Genomic DNA, 23,246 nt, shown 5'->3' with positions numbered 1-23,246 from the left:
GCAGCCCGGGCCGTGAATGAGTATTTCTTTTGGGATGGGTATTGTGGTGTTACCAGTTCAGTCCTCAACAGTTACCTCTGGACTTACCTTACTGTGGGGTCTGGGGTTGTACACTCTTTTGAGTTGCAGACCCATACGGGTCCATTTGGTTCCAAACTATCATTTAGCTGCGCCCCACACTTCTCAATCTTTAGTACATAGCTGCTGCTTATTAGACTTGACTCTTAAGACGTGTGCTGAATTTGAAAAGGTACTGGAATAGTTTTGTCACGCAAAGCAGTGGTTTCCATACATTTTAGCTCAAGACTCAAGAGGGGGCTTTAATGTCTCCCCAGAACCCAAACCATTGAAAACAGCCGATTGACAAGCTCACAACGTATCGCATCGTGACACGTTGTGAGCTTGTAGATCTGCTATTTTCACCATCTTTTATTTCTCATAGTGAAGTTCTTTGGAAAAAAATGTTTGAAATTCTTTTGGTCTCTGAAATGTTTTTTATTTTATTTTTTCATAATCATTTGAAAAGAAAAACATGTATATTAACTAGTGACTCATAGAGGTGGGCCCCGACCCAGTGTTTGGGAAGCGTGATTTCTTTGCAGATTTCCCTTTACGGTTCTTTTTGTTTACTTCCATTTTTGTATGTGTGCCTGTACAATTGTATAGTAAAACATTGCTTTGGAAGCGAAACATTGTTTGCTTCCTTCCAGGTTACATAATAAACAGAGGGAGAAAAGTGACGACACAGTGTGGCCTTTGAACTCTAGCACAGCACAACCTTCTGTCGTCCGTGCACAACACAAAAGGATGATTAGATTGATTTGGCATTGTATTTATTAACTTAGTCAATGTCACAGTAGCCAGTTCAAGAGAGATTCGTTTTGTCACTCTGGGTATTGGATTAAACAAAATATTATCCTCTGATAGGAATTGGATTGTGCTGTGATACATTACAAAACAAATTGAGTTTGCAAACCACAATTACTCTACTGAAGATTCATGATGTACACAGAGTGGTACATAATTGTCAGACCAATTTACTGTAGGCCTACCCTTCATCTTCTTGCTGGCTATCCACAGGTTTTGTAGCATTTTCTTTTTTGATTTTAGGCGTTAAATGTAATTTCAAAGTGATGATAAAAGACGGGAAAAAAAGAATCTCTCTGCAGCAACTGACCTGAGGGCTATTATTACACGGTTCCTTGAAATTAATAAATGGACCCAAAAGTAACAACAAATTGATTTGAAAAGGATTTCAATAGGCCTACTTTACCTACAGTAATGCAAGCATAAGATCATAATAATATGCAAGGATGAGGATAAGACAGTGGTTCTCAATGTGGATTCCAGGGACTTTGGGGGCTTCTAAATTGACCCATACAAGTCTGTAACTCGGACAGTGTACACAATCTACAAATGGAACCAAGAGTTAAACCTTGACGTTTGAAAGTTTGAGAAACACTGGGATAAGAGCAACCTGCTAAGAGACATCACAAGTAGCTGTTTCACACTCCAGACCAGCAGGTGGCGGTAATGAGCCTTTAAGTTGGATGCTGTAGTCGCTGGACGTACTACAAAGACGAGGAAGGGAATTTGGAAAGCTCGTCCTCCAAAACAAAACACATTTGGACCAAAAGTGGAAGGAACCAGAGCCAACGTTTAACTAGTTGTGGGTTCGCTTAGTTTCTCTAGTAACAACATGTCAAGTAACGAGCCGTCGCTTCTTCTGAGGCTGAATCTGATCGTCTCGGATATCACCGACCGAGTGAATGCGGGCGCGGTGGAGATACTGGAGATCGTGTCCAAGTATGAGGAGGAACTTTGTCTGGCGAAGGAGGAGATCGTCCGACAACGCAATATGTTGGATGCTCTGCAGGATATGACCGATAGAATGAACGCACCTGCTGCTGCTGTTCCACAACAACACACAAAACTGACACCAGGTTGGTATCTGTTTACACTGTGGGACCGTACCTGAGTGAGGGGTTCCGAAAGGAGCTAGCTGAATCTGAGTTCCCAGAGGTAATTTTTTCCGCCACTAGTAGTACAGGCAATCTAAGAAAAAAAAAAACGGGCCAACCTTGAACAAACATATTTATGACACAAACCTTTGTGTCATATATGTTAGTAATAACATATCAAAAGTCCTAAGAAATCCAAGTGGAGGAACATAGTGAAAAATGCTGAAATAGGTTATGTCACAATTCCCCATTGACGCCCATGTTAAAAATTGATTTATGGAAGTTTTCTTAGCTGTTGTCCAAAGAAAAGGTTCAATACTTTCCAGAATTACCTAGAAACTGTGTTGGATGCATTACATTTATTGTTCAAAGGGAAATTGTTAATATTATAGCCATTTTGTGAGAAAAAGGGGACAAACCTCACCCAAGAGAAAATCGGAAATATGGTTTATGAATGCAATAAAAGGTAAAACTATAAACACAACATTATACAAAACTTTAAAGTTATAAAAGCAATGTTGTCATTATATTTAAACTATTCATCATCATCATCATCATCATCATCAGTTTCAATCAGACATGTGTTTGCACACCCCATGTCTTTGCAGTTTGCACATGCAACAGAGCAGCCAATGCCATGCCAGATGTCTCCACCCCTAAGTGCCCACTCGTCTATGTGCCCACTCGTCCAAATGCCCACATGTCCCTATTGCCCAGATGTCCAGGTGCCCAATCGTCCAGATGCCCAGACATAACAAAAGTATGGTGTCCAGATGTCCCTAGTGCCCCGTCCCACTAGTTTTCGTAATCTCTCCCCATTATATTGGGTGTTTTGAGTTGTTGTTAATAATTATAAAGGAATGTTTCCTGCATTTTTGGATAAGTGGGGAACATAGAACCTTTTTTGTGTGGTTAAGTGGGGAACATAGAACCTGGGGAACATGGAACCTTTTTTGGATAAGCAGGGAACATAGAACCTTTTTTGGGGGGGTAAATGCTAAATGGGGAACATAGAACCTGGAGAACATAGGTACGGCCCGTTCCCCACTTACCCAAAAATTAATTTCTAATTATTAATAACAACTCAAAACACACAATAATGGGGAGAAATTACTAATACTAGTGGGACAGGGGGCACTAGGGACATCTGGACACCATACTTGTGTTATGACTGGGCATCTGGACGAGTGGGCACCTGGACATCTGGGCAATAAGGACATGTGTGGGCATTTGGACGAGTGGGCACTTAGGGGTGAGACATCTGGGCAACTGGGCGCCTAAATTAGGATTGCCCACATCTTAGTTGTAAGATATCCCACCATTTCCTGCGTTTGAGTTGGGAACATTTTTTTTTTTTTTTTGGTAGGGAACATACAGTAGATCCTTTTTTTGGTTGAGCGGGGAACATAGATCATTTTTGTGGGGAGGGTGGGTGGGAAACAGAACCTGGGGAACATAGGGAGCAATTAGTATATCGCTAATAGTCTATATTATAATATCGTCACTGTCGGGGAGAAACCTTGTATCTCCCAAGTTTCAAGTTTGTAGGTTTTTAGCAAATAAACCCCTGCTTCATCATACAAGACTGTCGCACAACATTTTTGAAAATAGCAGATCAACAAGCAATGCTTGTAGATTGGCTATTTTCACTATTTTAAATCATTCTTAAAATGATTAACACAAAACGTACGGTTTTGGACATACAAGGTTTCCACCCGACAATGACAATATATTCCATTATTTGCGCTTTATAGGACATTTGTCTGTGATGAAGTAAAGTTACTGGTTTAACCTCTTCTCTATCTCTCTTTTTCTTCTACTGTAGATGTACAGTGCTCTGAGCTCCAACACTCGCCTGACCTCCCCGCATGTGAACAGAAGATTCCTCCCGAACAGCTTCTCGGAGACGAAGAGGCGTCTCTGAGTAACAACCCCCATGTCAGCGTATATTCTGTCTCTCTCACAAACCTCCAGTTTCAACAGCTAAACAAGTCCGTTCAGACGGGCCACAAGGGAGAAGAGTTTGGGAGGCCATTGGAGGCCCACGATGTCTCCCAGATAGATTTAGGGCTGATAAAAGAAGAGGAGGAACCCATGTCCAACCACACCGGAGCAGAGCGTTGTCAATCTACCCCGGATGCCACCGAAGACCACGCGGCGACTTCGAACTCACGTCCAGGTTTCGAAATCGAAAAGAAAACCCTCACTGTTAGACTCAACCGCATTCCGTGCATGGAGTGGCCAAGCAGCACGGACCAGAATACAAAAGAGAAACCCCTAGAGCCGTTAATTCCAACAGATGGAGGTCAGCCGCTCTCTCCACGCCAGCTCGTAGCTCTGACTCCTCTGAGTCAAAAGCACGGAGGTGATCAGGGCAAAAAACGATCTTTGTCAGACCCAAGAAGATCAGAGCGAAAACCAGCAGTTTGCACAGCAGCAGATTGCACAGCAGCCGATGCCGCCGTGCAAACTGCCTCAAATGCTGACCTTCAAAAGCATGTGAAGACCGAAAGTCCATACAAGTGTCATGTCTGTGGAAAAGGGTTCAAATTGAAGAAACGTTTTACGCAACACATGCACAGTCATGATGAAAGCACGTGTCCAATCTGCCTAAAAAATATGGGCAGTCTCAGCTTGAAAAGGCACATGTTAATTCACACAGGGGAAAAACAATACAGTTGCAAACTCTGCAGAAAAGCTTTCGTGCGGGGTGACCATTTAAGAAGGCACATGGCTCGACACCATTAACCTCTGACCAGAGAGAGAGCTCCGACCGTGAAACGGATTGGATGTCTTTTCTGTATTCTTACCTTGCCTGTCTCTCAAAGTAAATTCCAATTACACACACTGATTTCTCTCGTGACATATTCCTTTGAATGAAGGGAATAAGAGTCTTTGAATTTTTCTATTACAAACGTTCTATCCAATCTGCCTAAAGGATATCTACAGTCACTTTTTGCAGACTGTTAGTTCACAGTGGAGAGAAACCACACAGTTGTGTGATCTGTGGGAAGCGTTTTGGTCGAGAAGACCATCTGAGAAAACACATTTGTCTCAGACTCCATGTCATGATTCTCGTGAACATGTTGCCCATATAAATGCCTCTGTGAAAGATGGAAGATTTCACGTGGGAGCAACGCCCCTCAAATCTCACCACTATTGTCAAACAATCTGCATTGAAATTGTCCCTTGTGCCTACAAGAACATACAGTATGTCCTATAAAATGAAAGTAATTGATTTGTACCATTTTTAACAAAGTAAGCAGGGTCACAGATGACGGATTTTGTCTTTTTATCTGATGTGACCGCAACCTTCATTTGTGTGACGTTTTGTGTTGGCCATTTTCACAATGGACTGGTTTCCCTGAAGACTCAATGCTGTCAAAGGCGATGCAGCCAGCTACGTTAGCATCATAAAGATATCACAAGTGATGCTGCACTGCGTTATTACAGACTATATATGTCAGGGGTGGGCAACTTTGATGATGGTGAGGGCCACTATATTTCCACCTTCACTCCAGAGGGCCACATTGCATATTGCTACATCCTACTTTGTCATATCTCATACAAAAGAAGCAAAAATAGCAGATCTACAAGCTCAAAACGCATCGCGCTGCGATGCGTTTTGAGCTTGTAGATCTGCTATTTTTGCCTCTTTTGAATTGGAATCCTGAATTATTTTTTGTTATTTTTTAATTGAAATCCTGAAATGTAACATTTTGATTCAATTTCAAAGACATTTAGTTATATACTCATGTTGTTAACTTTATGAACCTAAATACAAATACAGTGGACATAAAAAAAAATACATTTTAAATTTTAATACTACTATAATATAGACTGACGGAATTAAAGCAGGTCATGTTTGGAATTGTAACAGCTGAAATCAATAATATATCAGTATTCCGGTATTAACCTGCGGGCCGCATTAAGTGCAGGTGGAGGCCGCATGTGGCCCCCGGGCCGCCAGTTGCCCATGTATGGTATATGTCAACACATGGAAACCAAACCACTTTTTCATGTTTCACAGACGTGTGTGTGTGCGAGCGCGCGTGTGTGTGTGTAGATTTATTTTGAGGCTTTTATGCCTGAGTGACATGAGTATTTCTATTGTTGTTTTGCCAGTTCAGTCCTCAACAGTTACCTCTGGACTTACCTTACTGTGTACTGTAAGGTAGGGCAGTACAGTAAGTGTGTACTGTCTGGGGTTGCACACTATTTTAAGTTGCAGACCCATACGGGTCCATTTGGTTCCAAACTATCATTTAGCTGCGAACCCAATGGAACGCCCATAAGGACCCCTGGGGGTCCCCAGACCCCACACTTATCAATCTACAGTACATAGCTGCTGCTTATTAGACTTAACTCTTAAGACGTGTGCTGAATTTGAAAAGGTACTGGAATAGTTTTGTCACGTAAAGCAGTGGTTTCACTTTCCAAACATTTTAGCTCAAGACTCAAGAGGGGGCTTTAATGTCTCCCCAGAACCCAAATGATTGAAAACAGCCAATTGACTACAACGTGTCGCATCGTGACACGTTGTGAGCTTGTAGATCTGCTATTTTCACTATCTTTTATTTCTCATAGTGAAGTTCTTTGGGGGAAAAAAAAATGAAATTCTTTTGGTCTCTGAAATGTTTTATTTTATTTTTCCATAATCTTTTGAAAAGAAAAATGTATATTTACTAGTGACTCATAGAAATGGGCCCCCGACCCAGTGTTTGGGAAGCGGTGTCGGTGATGTAAAGCGGTTACGGTTCTTTTTGTTTACTTCCATTTTTGTATGTGTGCCTGTACCTTTATAGTAAAACAGTGCTTTGGACGACACTGTGTGGCCTTTGAATTCTAGCACATCACAACCTTTACAGTCGTCCGTGCACAACACAAAAGGATGATTAGATTTATTTGGCATTGTATTTATTAACTTAGTCAATGTCACTGTAGCCTGTTCAAGAGAGATTCGTTTTGTCCCACTCTGGGTATTAGATTAAACAAAATATTATCCTCTGATAGGAATTGTATTGTACTGTGATACATTACCATGTGCAAAAAATGTGAAATTATGTTTGCAAACCACTGGGCGATGCAATGGTCACAATTACTCTACTGAAGATTCAGATGTTCTTTCTATGGCGGCAGCTGGACAGAAAGGAAAACTTGCAGATTCAAACTTTATATCACGTTTAAATTGAAACATTGACTTTAGACTTTAGTTTCTGTTTTCGTCTTGTCCTCCTGACTCTTGGACCCTTTACTTCCTCATAAACATCCAAAATAAGCATTAAAAAAGAGAGAGAGGGCATAAAAATAAATAGAGTGAGAGAGTCTCCAATGTCCACAAATAATGTAACCTAGCCTACATTTGAATATACATTTTCACTGTGATGTCACACTAACACAATAGCTTTTATGCCCATATATGGAGTTCCCTGATCATCAATATTAAGCCCATATCTAACAGGACTTAATATGGGAGTCCTGTTAGGGAGTCCACATCGGCCACATACCACACTAACGGCTGGTTTTACAGACAGGGATCTCCATTTATGGGCACAAAAGGGTATAATGTCAGATTCACAGGACATTCACATAACGAATAACTGAGTAAGCACGTTTGGGCTCTCACAGCATATCTCCATATACAGTACATGGATCTCCATATATGGGTACCAGGGGTCTCCATATATGGGTTACTGGTCTGTGATACATCACTGGTATTACATTTGTATATTAACTTATTTGTACTAAAGTTCATAAAGTTAACAAATTGTAAATATAAGTATACTGAGTATAACTAATGAATACCAAAAAAATGCCAGTCTACAAGTGGAAAACGTGTTGCATTGCGACACGTTTTGCACTTGTAGACCTTTTGCTACTTATGCGTGACAGTAGAATGATGGAGTGGGACATTACTTTACGAAATAAGTCACATTTAAATATGGAGATAAGAGGTTTCTAGATAAGAGGTTTCTGTCGACAGCAACAGCAATGTGGCCCCCTGGAGTGAGAGTGTAAATACAGTGGCCCCCTCTCTGTCATCAAAGTTGCCCAGCCCACCCCTGCTTTAGGGGGTTCTAAATTGACTCATACAAGTCTGTAACTCTGACTGTGTACAAATGGAACCAGGAGTTAAGGGGAGACCTTGAAATTTGAATGTTTGAGAAACATTGGGATAAGAGACATCACAAGTAGCTGTTTCACACTCCGGAGCAGCAGGAGGCGTAAGAGCGTTTAAGTTGGATGCTGTAGTCGCCGCCTCGCCGGACGTACTACAAAGACGAGGAAGGGAATTTGGAAACCTCGTCCTCCAAAACAAGGAACCAGTGCCAACTTTTAACTAGTTGGTCAAGTATATATAACTCTATGGTTGTGGTGGGTTAGCTTAGCTTCACTTCTCTGGTAACAACATGTCAAGTAACGAGCCTTCGCTTCTTCTGAGGCTGAATCTGATCGTCTCGGATATCACCGACCGAGTGAATGCGGGCGCGGTGGAGATACTGGAGATAGTGTCCAAGTATGAGGAGGAACTTTGTCTGGCGAAGGAGGAGATCGTCCGACAACGCAATATGTTGGATGCTCTGCAGGATATGACCGATAGAATGAACGCAGTCATTCACAGATCTTCTGTTCCACAACAACACACACCTACACCAGGTTGGTATCTTATTATTACACTGTCTCTATCGACCATCCAGGGATGTCAAACATACGGCCCGTGGGCTGGATCCGGCCCGCGAGATGATTCAATCCGGCCCCAGGCTTGTAGAGCAGACATTTCTGAGCATTTAGGAAAAAAAAGTAAGTCTCTAGCCCATTCCTGTCAAGAGTTATGATTTTTTTTAAGAATTAACCAACTAATGGTCACTGCAGTCTAGCTTTCTCTTCCCTCACTCACCCACCAGGTGCCGACAATCGACTTGATTGATTGGAATGTTAAGTGATCAGCATTCAGCACTCTCTCTCTCTCTTAAGATGACAGCATTGCTAGGAATGGGGGGAGGGTGGGTCTGGCTATGAATATACCTGAACATACCTTCAATATCCAAACTGTACTCAAATATTACACATATTAGGCATGAAAATTAATGCTGTTATGAAAATAACTTATTTTTCAAAACTTTGAAAAATAATAAGTTTTATTATTCACTGATATTTTCTGAATATTCCATTATTGTTCATTACTCTTTTGTAGCCATTTACAAATTATAGCAGGGGCTGTATCAGAAATTGAATTATTCTATTATAAAAAGATGTATTTATATTGGCAATTAAACAAATAGCATTTTTTTTAGCAAATTTCTTGTAGGCTGCAACTGTAATACCAATAATGAAAGTAGCTATTTTACTTAATAATGAACACAATTTATATAAAATGATACATGATAAAATGAGCTATACTGCTAGCTATAGCCGTGACTGAGACAACAGGAAGAAAAACAGAGCGAACATGTGTGCGTGCCATCCGATCCGCGACACCGCTGCGGCCCTCATCAAGTCACCTTTCGTCCAATCCGGCCCTCACCCCAAAATGAGTTTGCCATCACTAGACTATGCACCACAACACACAAGATCAGACTAGAAAAGAAAATTTCGAAGAAATTTTAAGTGTGCCTGCAGCTCGCTAAGTGTGTGCAACCTTGTATGTGTTAACATTAGCATCTTTGTTAGCATTAGCATTTGTTAGCATTAGCATGTGTTAGCATTAGCAATATGGTTTCTTGTTTTTAAGAAATAGGCTCCTCCCACAAGTTCCGCAAGGCGATTACGTTGTCCCGTCAATCCCGAGATCGTTTGTGTTTCGTTTTGAGAGGGTCGTTCCCCCTGAAAAACACGTTTTGGCATGAAACGGTTACGTTTTGCGCGTTTGTGGTGCCCCCTATGGGTCGAAGTGGAAATGCTTTTGGGTATATGTTCAGTATAGCGCCCCCCACTTGTGGTTAAAATTTGGTGTTGACTGGATGTTTCGTTTGTGATTTATGGCTACTTCTTACAAAACGGGCTCCTCCCGCTAACTTTGGAACCCTGTTACGGAAGAACGGTATGGACTATCAAAATATCGTTTAAATATGTTTATCGCATGAGTCCATAGATTTTTGTGACATTTGGAGAAAATATGTAGGAAAAGGAGCAAAAAGTGTGTTTTGAAGAAAATTCAAAATGGCGGAAAATCTATCCTTACGCAAATGGGCGTGGCCTATATGAGGAGATGCGTCATGACCCAAGGAATCCAGGGAAAAAGGAATTTTAATTTTCCGACGCACGGTTCAAGAGTTACAGGCCGAAAGGTAAAGTGGACTGTTATAGCGCCACCATGAGGCCAACTGACGAAATTATTTTTTATTTAATCTTTGATATCATTATAAATCTCCTCTCCAAGTTTTGAAACTGTAGCCCCTATGGTTTGCGAGAAAAAAAATATTTAATGTGAGTTTTTGCGATTCCCATTATAAGTCAATGGGTAAAATTAATTCACTAATAAATTAATATAAATTAAACGATACAACTTTTCTCTTAGAAAAGTAATAGCACACCATTCCCGGCCGAGCCGCACGTTTTGATGTATATATTGCGGCGGTGGCGTAAATCGTGCGGCAGTTATTGCGGCTCCAAATTTGTGGGATCATTACCTAATTAATTAATTAATTAATTAAGTATGGGGGATTACAATAAGTGTTTTGCCATTGCATGGCAGGCACACTTAATAACCTTAAACCTCCCCCTCAGCTCCGGGCAAGCTCCACTACGTATGGTGCCAAAATCGGGAATCGCCGTCGAATATTGTCCAAGATGCATGAATTTTAGCTTTTTCGGCACAATATCCAAAAAGTAAAGGTCAGCCCCGTCCTCTCAGATGTTTTAGATTGTTAGCGGCCAGGTGTATCAAGCGGACGGTTTAAAACAAGCGTTTAAATCGCTGTTTTAGTCAGCATGTGGCCAGTCAACGCCCGTCCGCATACGCCTTCAGTCAGACCGTATAAATGTTCTACAACAGTGGTTCCCAAACTTTTTAGCTCAAGACACAAAAGAGAAATCACACGTTTGCCCCGGACCCAAACTAGTGAAAATAGCAGATTTACAAGCTTGTAGATCTGCTATTATCACAACATTTGTTTTCTTTTGTATGGAATGTTTTTGATTGTTCTCTTATTTTTTAGTATGTATGGAATTTCCTAGATTTTTCTATTATTTTTTAGTGAATACTCATTTCAATCATTACTTTTTTAAGTTTGTGATTTGTTATTTTTTAAATAATTTAAAAATTATTGTAGGAAACCAAAAAGTAAGGGACCCACAAATGGGTCCTGAGTCCAGAGTCTCCGAACCAGTGTTTGGGGAACAGACTCTAGTCTATAGTCATGTGATCAAGTCTGATCGTCTGATATTTCATATTCCATCCTGATTGGCTAATATTAGCTTCCAAAGTTTGCAGAATTGCTCCGTTTTGAACAAAATGCCTCAAATCATCAACGCAGCTTGCGATTACCGTGAAATTTGCCACACATATTCCCACTATGTCAAGGAACAAATGTTACCCTTTTCACAATGGCCTGTTATAGCGCCACCAGCAGGTAGACTTTAGCAAAACACATTTTTGGAACACAATGCCTCAAATCATGCATGCAGCGTCCGATTGCCATGAAAGGTCTAAGGTGAAGAACATATGCCACCCTTTTTACATTGGCCTATTATACAGTAGCACCACCAGGATGCCCTTGCCTGGTGGAGACCTGTGCTTACTGCTTGGAAGAGCACTGCTTCTAGTTGTGGGCTCTTAACCTCTGGAAAAGTATGGATGCCCACACAATTAGTATGTCGCTAATAATCTATGTTATAATATCGTCACTGTCGGTATTATAAAGTCATACCTACATCATACAAGCTGTTGCACAAAACTAGTGAAAATAGCAGATCAACAAGCAATGCTTGTAGATTGGCTATTTTCACTAAATCATTATGCCAAAAATGGAGATCTCCTTATCTATTTTTGGTAGTTCAGTGCCAGGTATTTTACGTGTTTTTACCTGTTTTTGGAGGACGATCATGCGCGCACACATTGAAACACATAAGGAATGTTTTGGACATACAATGTTTCCACCCGACAACGACAATATATTCCATTATTTTATTATTCCATTATAACCTTTTCTCTATCTCTTTTTCTTCTACTGTAGATGTACAGTGCTCTGAGCGCCAACACTCGCCTGACCTCCCCGCATGTGAACAGAAGATTCCTCCCGAACAGCTTCTCAGAGACAAACAGGCTTCTCCGAACAACAACCCCCATGTCAGCGTATATTCCGTCTCTCTCACAAACCTCCAGTTCGAAGAGCTCACCAAGTCTCTTCAGGACAAGGGAGACCACCCCGACCACTGCCACGAGGGAGAAGAGATTTGGAGGCCATTGGAGGCCCACAATGTCTCCCAGATAGATTTAGGGCTGATAAAAGAAGAGGAGGAACCCATGTCCATCCACACCGGAGCAGAGCGTTGTCAATCTACCCCTGATGCCACTGAAGACCACGCGACGACTTCAAGCTCGAGTCCAAGTTTCCAAATCGAAGAGAAAACCCTCTCTGTTAGTCTCCACCGCATTCCGTGCATGGAGTGGCCAAGCAGCCCGGACCAGAAGGCAAAAGAGAAACCCCTAGAGCCGTTAATTCCAACCGATGGAGGTCAGCCGCTCTCTCCACGCCAGCTCGTAGCTCTGACTCCTCCAAGTCAAAGGCACAGAGGTGATCAGGGAAGAAAACGATCTTCGCTAGACCCAAGAAGATCAAAGCAAAAACCAGCAGATTGCACAGCATCAGATTGCACAGCAGCAGATTGCACAGAAGCCGATGCCTGCACAGAAGCCGATGCCGCCGTGCAAACTGCCTCAAATGCTGGCTTTCAAAAGCATGTGAAGACCAAAAGTCCATACAATTGTCATGTCTGTGGAAAAGGGTTCAAAGTGAAGAAACATTTAACGCAACACATGTACAATCATACCGAAAGCACGTGTCCAATCTGCCTAAAAAATATATCCAGTCTCAACTTGAAAAGGCACATGTTAATTCACACAGGGGAAAAAAAATACAGTTGCAATGTCTGCGGAAAAGCTTTCATGCGGGGTGATAATTTAAGATCACACATGACGGCTCATCACACGCACGACAAACCGTTTGTCTGTTCTACTTGTGGGAGACGGTTTGGTCAGAAGCATGTCTTGGAAAGACACAAGAAAATCCATGCTGGAGAGAAATCCCATCACCGTCCCATCAGTCGTAAAGGGCACAGTTCCAATTTGGACGTACCAATCCTCACGTTTAGCCATGTGAGCATGGCTAAGCCTAAACGTGCGAAAGTGAAGAAATCAAAGAAACCAACGTTCTGTACAATCTGCCAAAAGTATATCCAGAGTCACTTTGGCAGACATCTGTTAGTTCACAGTGGAGAGAAACCACACAGTTGTGAATTCTGTGGGAAGCGTTTTGGGCGAAAAGACCATCTGAGACAACACATTTGTCTCACAGACTCCATGTCATGATTCTCATGAACAGGTTGCCCATATAAATGCCTGTGAAAGAGACCCTCCAGAAAAAAATTATTATGCGATCGCAGAATTTCCTCCATTTCCTCCATAATCGTCCAAATGGCGCAGATTATGCGGGGATCACATGTTTTCAAAAAGGCTCACAATCACATATTTCCGCCTGCATATTTCGGAACTACCTGCATATTGCATTGCATAAAATCACTTAAAACCCACATATTTTGTAACCTTTTGCACATTTCGCAGCATAAAAAAACCTGCATATTGCATTGCAAAATCAAGGATTTTAGTCTGTATAATCAAGGATTTTTGCTTGTGTTTTTCTGGAGGGTCTAGATTAGAAGAAGAATTCACGTGGGAGACACGCCCCACAAATGCCACCACTATTGTCAAACAATTTGCATTGAAATTGTCCCTTGTACCTACAAGGACTTATGTCCTATCAAATCAAAGTTATTGATTTGTACCATTTTTAGCAAAGTAAGTAGGGGCACAGATTATAGATTTTGTCTTTTTATCTGATGTGACCGCAACCTTCATTTAGGACTGTAATGCTTTGTTTGCCATTTTCACTATGGACTAGTTTCCCTGAACACTCAATGCTTGTTAAAAAAAAGCGTTGCAGCCTGCCAATTTATCACAAGTGATGCTGCACTGCGTTATTACAGAGTATACTATGTGTCAACACATGGAAACCGAACCACTTTTCACGTTTCACAGACTGTTACCTTTTTAAACATTGTTTATGATACAACACCTTTTGGGGTGCTTTAAAAATATATATTGCTCTTTTATGCCTGAGTGACATGCAGCAAAGGTTGTCGGGAACGAGATTCGAACCCGCGACACGCTGGGCTCTGCATGAGTATTTCTTTTGGGATGGGTATTGTATTGTTTTGTCAGTTCAGTCCTCAACAGCAACCTTTGGATCCACACTTACCTCTTGAGAGTGAAAATAATCTCCATCCTTGTCTGTTGGGTGAATGGTATATCAATCTACACATAGCTGCTGCTTATACATTTTAGACTAAATGGAATCTTTTAATTATGAAGGGTGCTGGAATGGTTTTGTCACGTAAAGCAGGGGTTCCCAAACCTTTTAGCTCAACACTCAAGAGACTCAAACTATTGAAAGTAGCCGATTCCTTAAAGGGTTCTTTTTTTTCTCATAGTGAAGTTCTTTTGAAAAAGGTTTGAAATTCTTGTTGTCTCTGAAATGTTAATCATTTGAAAAGAAAATTTGATAGCGACGCATAAAAATGGGCCCTGACCCATGCAGTGTTTGGGAACACGGTGATGTAAAACATTTCTTTGCAGATTTCCCTTAACGGTCCTTTTTTTACTTCAATTTTTGTATGTGTGCCTGTACAATTGTATAGTAAAACATTGCTTTGGAAGCCAAACATTGTTTGCTTCCTTCAGGTTACATAATAAAAATCAAACCTCGGTTCGAAGTTGAGCGGTGAATCTGAGCGTGCGTGCGTGCGTGCGTGCGTGTGTGTGTGTGAGTGAGTGAGTGGTGAGTGTGCCTGGCCTGCACAAAACAGCGTCCCTCCTTTAACTAGTGTGTTGTGTGTGGCCACTCAAGGTATTGCCAGGCTACGGACACGGCCAGCCACCCACCCACCCACCCACCCACGGACATACCCACGGACATACCTGTCTATTGGGAGCGCTTTCACCGCTCCAAAAAGGGGAAAAAGTGATGACCCGGTGTGGCCTTTGAACTCTAGCACAGTCAACCTTTACAGTCCGTGTACAACACAAAAGGATGATTAGATTTATTTGGCATTGTTAACTTAGTCAATGTGGGAATAAAAATAAGTAGAAAGAGAGTCTCCAATGTCCAGAAATAATGTAACCTAGCCTACATATGATTTGAATATACATGATATACACAGAGTGGTACATTGTCAGACCAATGTACTGTAGGCCTACCCTTCATCTTCTTACTGGCTATCCACAGGTTTTGTAGCATTTCTTTTATAATTTTAGGTGTTAAATGTATTTTCAAAGTGATGATAAAAGACAGGAAAAAAATAATAAAAAAAAAATAGACCTCTGCAGCACCTGACCTGAGGGCTATTATTACACGGTTCCTTGAAATTAATAAATGGAGCCAAAAGTAACAACAAATCGATTTGTTTGATTTAAAAAGGATTTCAATAGGTCTACTTTACCTACAATTATGCAAGCATAAGATCATAATAATATGCAAGGGTGAGGATAAGACAGTGGTTCTCAATGTGGATTCCAGGGACTTCACTTTAGGAGCTTCTAAACTGACCCATACAAGTCTGTAACTTTGACAGTGTACACAATCTACAAATGGAACCATGGAACCAAGAGTTAAACCTGAGCGTTTGGCAGAGAAACGCATCACAGGCAGCTGTTTCACACTCCAGACCAGCAGGTGGCGGTAACGAGCGTTTAAGTTGGATGCTGTAGTCGCCGGACGAGGAAGGGAATTTGGAAACCTCGTCCTCCAAAACAAAAACAGCATTTATCCATTTATCATGTTTTATGTTATTAAAACCTTTCTTTTTTACACAGAAACCTAATTTGTATATTCGTTTAGATACTTAATCTATATTTTTAACGTCCATATTATGGCAAAAGTATCCGTTTTTCAACGTTTTTCAATGGCTTTAGTGCTACTCTTATTCTGAAGAGATCGGCGCCGGAAGCCTTATTTCTGCTAACGCTATTTCTGCTCATTTCACATAGGCAAAACAAAACACCTTTGGACCAAAACCAGAGCCAACGTTTAACTAGTTGTTTTGGGTTTAGCTTAGCTTCTCTAGTAACAACATGTCAAGTAACGAGCCGTCGCTTCTTCTGAGGCTGAATCTGATCGTCTCGGATATCACCGACCGAGTGAATGCGGGCGCGGTGGAGATACTGGAGATAGTGTCCAAGTATGAGGAGGAACTTTGTCTGGCGAAGGAGGAGATCGTCCGACAACGCAAGCTGTTGGATGCTCTGCAGGTGCAGGATATGACCGATAGAATGAACGCACCTGCTGTTCCACAACAACACACAACACCGACACCAGGTTGGTATCTGTGTGTACACTGTGGGACCGTACCTACCTGTATGTCCCACAGGTTCTATGTTCCCCACTTACCCCCACAAAAAAGGTTCTATCATCGTCTATGTTCCCCACTTAAAAAAAAGGTTCTATGTTCCCCACTCATCCAAACATGCAGGAAACATTCATTTCTAATTATTAACAACTCAAAACATAATATAATGGGGAGAAATTACGAATACTAGTGGGACACTAGGGACATCTGGACACCATACTTTTGTTATGACTGGGCATCTGGGCAATAGGGACATGTGTGGGCATTTGGACGTGTGGGCATTTGGACGAGTGGGCATTTGGACGAGTGGGGTGAGCTATCTGGGCAACTGGCACCTAAATTAGGATTGCCCACATGTTCTTATTTCCCAGATATCCCACCGTTTCGTGCATTTGGGTTGGGAACATATATACTTTTTGTTGGGGAACATACAGTAGATCCTTTTTTTGGTTGAGCGGGGAACATAGAACCTTTTTGTGGGAGGGTGGATGGGGAACATAGAACCTTTTTGTGGGGAGGGTGGGTGGGGAACATGGAACCTTTTTGTGGGTGGGGAACATAGAACCTTTTTGGCGGGGAAGTGGGTAACATAGAACCTGGGGAACATAGGGAGCAATTAGTATATCGCTAATAGTCTATATTATAATATCGTCACTGTCGAGGAGAAACCTTGTATCTACCAAGTTTCAAGTTTGTATGTTTTTAGCAAATAAAGCCCTGCTTCATCATACAAGACTGTCGCACAAAATTCGTGAAAATAGCAGAATAAACAAGCAATACTTGTAGATTTTAAATCATTCTTAAAATGATTAACACAAAATGTACGGTTTTGGACACAAGGTTTCCACCCGACAAGACGATATATTGCATTATTTGCGCTTTATAGGACATTTGTCTGTGATGAAGTAAAGTTACTGGGTTAACCTTTTCTTTATCTCTCTTTTTCTTCTACTGTAGATGTACAGTGCTCTGAGCTCCAACACTCGCCTGACCTCCCCGCATGTGAACAGAAGATTCCTCCCGAACAGCGTCTCGGAGACGAAGAGGCGTCTCTGAGCGACAACCCCCATGTTAGCGTATATTCTGTCTCTCTCACAAACCTCCAGTTTCAAGAGCTAAACAAGTCCGTTCAGACGGGCAATGGAGACCACCCCGACCACTGCCACGAGGGAGAAGAGTTTGGGAGGCCATTGGAGGCCCACGATGTCTCCCAGATGGATTTAGGGCTGATAAAAGAAGAGGAGGAACCCATGTCCAACCACACCGGAGCAGAGCGTTGTCAATCGACCCCGGATGCCACCGAAGACCACGCGGCGACTTCGAACTCCCGTCCAGGTTTCAAAGCCTACACAACCAATGGCAACCGTGGAGGGAAAGTTCTGATCTATAACAACTACAGATATGTGAGAGCCAAAACCGTTACTGATAGAATTTACTGGCGATGTGCAAGAAAACTAGAGTGCCGGGCGAATCTGCACACTAACGTCTTCACCGTGGACTCGGACGAGCCGCAGGAGATCAGGATCCTCTCAAAAGAACCACAACATCGCCACGCAGGAGAAACAGAGCTAGTGCAAAGATCAGCATTCACAAATAGAGTTTTGACTGCGGTTGCGAATAACCCAACGAACTCCCTCACCCGAGTCTATAAAGAAGCTGTGTCCAATGCTCTTGTTGGTGAAGGTGAAATCATCAGGGAGTACAAATCTTTGAGAACCATGCTGAACCGAGAACGCAGTCGCCATCTTCCTAAGAAGCAAACACTCGAGGGAAAGGACACATCATGACACCAGGACAACAATTTGGGAATTCCTTAGTCATTGGACGGTATAAATGTTCTACAACAGTGGTTCCCAAACCTTTTAGCTCAAGACACAAAAGAGAAATTACACGTTTGCCCTGGACCCAAACTAGTGAAAATAGCAGATTTACAAGCTTGTAGATCTGCTGTTATCACTATTATCACAACAATTGTTTTATTATGTATGGAATGTTTTTAATTGTTCTCTTATTTTTTAGTATGTTTTTTAGTATGCAGATCAGGTATTTACTCCTCTCTCTGTTGTGGTGTGGAGAAGTTCTAGTCGTAAGTAACCCTCACTTTGGTGTTGAGTTGACCAAAAAAACAAAAAAAGAGATTAAAATACCAGTATGCTGTGCAGTGTGCACAGACTAGTACATCCACCCACCACTGTACACAAACTTAGTAGCCGCGCTGCCATCTGCTGACAATTTCAAGTAATTAGGTTTCTGTCGACAGCAACAATATGCAATGTGGCCCCCTGGTGTGGAAATACAGTGGCCCCCCAAAGTTTGCCAGACCCTGTGTTAGGGTCACAGGCTGAAGGGCTGTCTATAGTCTCTCCGAAAGCAAACTTCTCTTCGGTGAGTTACGACTTTCTGTCGTGCAGATTTCCAAAGTCTAATTTCGGTTTAATGCTTTTCAGAAGTCGAGAGTGACGTCATTTTGTAGTCAAACCGGACTTTTCTGACGAAAAGTTGGGTTTCGGAGAAAGTATGGACAGCCCTTAACACATGGGAAGCCAAGGTTTCTAACATTTCTAGCTGTTGCTGCTGCCGCCGTTCACTCACGCTTTATTTTGAAGAGCCTCGGAAGCTTTGTGCGTGTGCACGTAAGTGTCCACTGACGATTGAGGAAGAAAATCCATTTGTTTACAAACACTCGCGAAACTAAAATCCAAACCGCGGCCGACCATCGTGGTAAAGTATCGCCGTGAAAACAATCAGATCTCTGCTTCCCTGGCGTTCTTTTTACCTCATTCATAGATAAAGCCCTTTTTATGTTTCAGCCTAGAATGGAAATCAATGTAGCCAGGTCGTGCCATTTTCTCTCTCTCTCTGACGTATGGACTAGGGTCATTCACAGGGCACGCAGCATGCACGTAGAGCTGTACAGTTAACCCCTTGTCGTCTCGTTCAGGAACGAGACAACTCCTTTTGGCAGGGTGACCCCTAGTGGAACTTAACTCGTTACTGAACGAGTTTGGCTCCCAAGTTGTTAATAGCTCTGTGCCAGCCTCTTCCAACTCGGACTGTCAGTGTTGGGAAAATATACTGTCTATGTGTGCATGTACACCTTATGCACACTTTGCACAGGGTGCATTTGCACTATGCCGGACCCAAGCTCACAACGTGTCGCGATGCCACATGTTGTGAGCTTGCAGATCGGCTATTTTCACTAAGCTACTCTTAGAAATGTTTGAAATCTCAGATTCTTTTTTTTTCTCCATTAATCTTTTGAAATAATACAAATTTACAAAAGGTAATAAAATACAAAAATCAACTGGACTCGCGACCCATAAAAATGTGTCCGCGACCCACAAAAGGGTCACGACCCAAGCATTTCGGAAACACCAAGTGTTTTCCCTGACCCTCAGGCTGCTGAATGCAGGGCTCTGATGGCAGTGTTTGGTTTGACATCCTGTGCAGGCTATCAAACGGCAGACCTTATTGTGGGCTCTTTTAGTCTTAGGAAAGTTGTCTTCTTGGGGAGACACCGAATTCACTGTAACCTCTGGAAAAGTATGGATGCCCACACAATTAGTATATGTCGCTAATAGTCTATATTATAATATCACTATCACTGTCGGTATTATAAAATCATACATACATCATACAAGCTGTTGCATAAAACTAGTGAAAATCGCAGATCAACAAGCAATGCTTGTAGAGATTGTAGCTATTTTCACTATTTTAAATCATTATGCCAAACACGGAGATCTCCTTATCTATTTTTGGTAGTTCAGTGCCAGGTATTTTACGTGTGTTTACCTGTTTTTGGAGGACGATCGCGCGTGTGCACATTGCCATGCGTGTTCTCCCTTTGCTTGCGGTCATTTCTACACCCTTGCGGTGTGTCAGCATGCAGTGGTTCCCTGTTCAATGTACTCCATGTGACGAGTGCACAAATTCATGCGGCCGGGGCTATTTTCCCTTCTTGAAACTAGAACGGGTATTGTGTATCATTATTTTATGCTTTAACTATTAAAAAATAGCAGATATACAAGCTTGTAGATCTGCTATTTTTCAATTGTTAAAGCATTCAATAATTCTAGGCCTAAATGGGTTAATGGCAGAGATACAGCGTGTTCTTCTTCTGTGGTTGAATGAAACCGCATGGGGAACGGATGTTTTGTTTACGGGTTATTTCGTCTCCTAGCAACTATTAGCAACGGTAGCTTGATAGAATGACAGAGAATAGCGATCTTAATACGCTGATTAAAAAAAAGATACAACAGAGACCTCCTTTGGCAGAACTTGGCGACCAAATTCATAAACCACTGGGACGAAATCTGTTAAAATGATAAACACATAAGGAATGGTTTTGGACATACAAGGTATCCACCCGACAACGAAGATTTATTCCATTATTTTATTATTCCATTATAACCTTTTCTCTCTCTTTTTTTAAGAGTAGGCCTATTTCCTTTGGGATGGGTATTGTTTTGTTTTGTCAGTTCAGTCCTCAACAGCAACCTTTGGATCCACACTTACCTCTTGAGAGCGAAAATAATCTCCATCCTTGTCTGTTGGGTGAATGGTACTGCTTATTTAGACTAAATGGAATCTTTTAAGAAGGGTGCTGGAATGGTTTTGTCAAGCAGGGGTTCCCAAACTTTTTAGCTTAACACTCAAGAGACTATTGAAAGTAGCCGATTCCTTAAAGGGTTCTTTTTTTCTCATAGTGAAGTTCTTTTGAAAAAAGTTTGAAATTCTTGTTGTCTCTGAAATGTTAATCATTTGAAAAGAAAAGTTGATGTTAATAGCGACCCATAAAAATGGGCCCCGACCCATGCAGTGTTTGGGAACACGGTGATGTAAAACATTTCTTTGCAGATTTCCCTTAACGGTCCTTTTTTTACTTCCATTTTTGTATGTGTGCCTGTACAATTGTATAGTTAAACATTGCTTTGGAAGCCAAACATTGTTTGCTTCCTTCAGGTTACATAATAAAAAAGGGGAAAAAGTGACGACACAGTGTGGCCTTTGAACTCTAGCACACAGTCGTCCGTGCACAACACAAAAGGATGATTAGATTGATTTCTTAGTCAATGTCACTGCAGCCAGTTGAAGAGAGATTTGTTTGTCACACTCTGGGCATTAGATTAAACAAAATATCCTCTGATAGTAATTGTATTGCACTGCGATACATTACCATGTGCGAAAAAATGTGAAATGTTTGCAAACCAATGGGCGATGTAATGAAACATTAACTTTAGACTTTAGTTTCTGTTTTCCTCTTTGTCCTCCTGACTCTTGGACCCTATCCTAATAAACATCCGAAAACAGCATTAAAAAATAGTCTGTTGGCCTACTCTTCATCTTCTTGCTGGCTATCCACAGGTTTTGTAGCAATTTGTAGCATTTTGTCTTTCTTTCTTCAATTTTAGGCGTTAAATGTAATTTCAAAGTGATGATATGTATTTGACCTCCATTTATAAAATAAATATAAAAAGATAGAGGAGGAAAAAAAGATCTCTGGACGAACAGCACCTGACCTGAGGGCTATTATTACACGGTTACTTGAAATTAATAAATTTACCCAAAAAGTAACAACAAATCGATTTGTTTGATTTGAAAAGGAGTTCAATACCTACAGTAATGCAGGGGTCCTATGTTCCCCAGGTTCTATGTTCCCCAGGTTCTATGTTCCCCACTTCCTCTCCAAAAAGGTTCTATGTTTCCACCCACCCTCCCCACAAAAAGGTTCCATATAGAGGGTATGCACGTCCACTGGGACCCGCCCCACTAATCTAGACTGAGTGGCAAAACATTGAGCAGCATGGAGCATTGGAGTTTGGAAGTGCTAGTTGCAAATCACTCAACGGTCCTGCATACCACCTGTTTCTAATTTGCACATAATGCAGGAGGCAGCAGGATGTTGTGTTATTGAAAACGAGTGCTTCCAAACTCTGACACTTGGAAAAATAATCCCCTGCATAGAATGTCTTGACAGAAAGTAGCTCATGACATGCCTATGGTGGATTTTAATGAAACAAAAACTTTGCAGATAGAAAGAGGATAATTCAAGTTTTCAGTACAGACACAATTTTGGTGAGTTAACTTTGTTTAATACAATCAGAAACGACTTTTCTGTTGGGATGTATGGGCTGTCAATGGCAGAAAGTAGTGTTTTGCCACTCAGTAGGCGTTCCCACATAACTTCCAGCAACAGTGATGTAACGCGCATACCCTCTATTCCCCTTTCAACCAAAAACAGGATCTACTGTATATTCCCCACAAAAAAAAAGTATGTTCCCCACTCAAATGCAGGAAATGGTGGGACATCTTGCCCAGGTGCCCAGATGTCTCCACCCCTAAGTGCCCACTCGTCTATGTGCCCACTCGTCCAAATGCCCACATGTCCCTATTGCCCAGATGTCCAGGTGCCAACTCGTCCAGATGCCCAGACATAACAAAAGTATGGTGTCCAGATGTCCCTAGTGCCCCCTTTCCCACTATTATTGGGTGTTTTGAGTTGTTATTAATAATTATAAAGGAATGTTTCCTGTATTTTTGGATAAGTGGGGAACAGAACCTATTGTAAGTTGAGCGGGGAACATAGAACCTTTTTTGTGGGGGTAAGAGGGGAACATAGAACCTGGGGAACATGAACCTGGGGAATATAGGTACGGTCCCGTA

General features: G+C 41.7%; 2 protein-coding genes across 2 annotated transcripts; both read left to right on the top strand.

The window, feature by feature from the left end:
* Positions 1-1,697: 1,697 nt before the first annotated feature.
* On the top strand, positions 1,698-5,338 carry LOC308303538 (uncharacterized protein). The gene is made up of 2 exons (XM_080747926.1): positions 1,698-1,943; positions 3,787-5,338. The coding sequence occupies exons 1-2, from the start codon at positions 1,700-1,702 to the stop codon at positions 4,707-4,709; spliced, it is 1,167 nt and encodes a 388-aa protein (XP_080604052.1). The 5' UTR covers positions 1,698-1,699; the 3' UTR covers positions 4,710-5,338.
* Positions 5,339-16,281: 10,943 nt separating this feature from the next.
* LOC308303468 (uncharacterized protein) lies at positions 16,282-21,393 on the top strand. Its single transcript, XM_080747847.1, has 2 exons — positions 16,282-16,552; positions 17,541-21,393. Exons 1-2 carry the CDS (start codon positions 16,309-16,311, stop codon positions 18,368-18,370), a joined length of 1,074 nt encoding a protein of 357 aa, XP_080603973.1. The 5' UTR covers positions 16,282-16,308; the 3' UTR covers positions 18,371-21,393.
* The last annotated feature ends 1,853 nt before the right edge of the window (positions 21,394-23,246 follow it).

The sequence above is a fragment of the Nannobrachium achirus genome (genome assembly GCF_963921795.1).
Source record: "Nannobrachium achirus genome assembly, chromosome: 18".
NCBI classification, from domain to species: Eukaryota; Metazoa; Chordata; class Actinopteri; order Myctophiformes; family Myctophidae; genus Nannobrachium; species Nannobrachium achirus.
Note: the sequence above shows the minus strand (reverse complement) of the source record. Positions and strands in the feature narration are given on the sequence as shown.

Excerpts from the sequence above, each read along its gene's own strand:
- LOC308303468 (XM_080747847.1), top strand. The coding sequence starts at position 16,309 with ATGTCAAGTAACGAGCCGTCGCTTCTTCTGAGGCTGAATCTGATCGTC. Across the intron at positions 16,553-17,540 it reads ACACACAACACCGACACCAG|ATGTACAGTGCTCTGAGCTC; the intron begins GTTGGTATCTGT and ends CTTCTACTGTAG.
- LOC308303538 (XM_080747926.1), top strand. The coding sequence starts at position 1,700 with ATGTCAAGTAACGAGCCGTCGCTTCTTCTGAGGCTGAATCTGATCGTC. Across the intron at positions 1,944-3,786 it reads ACACACAAAACTGACACCAG|ATGTACAGTGCTCTGAGCTC; the intron begins GTTGGTATCTGT and ends CTTCTACTGTAG.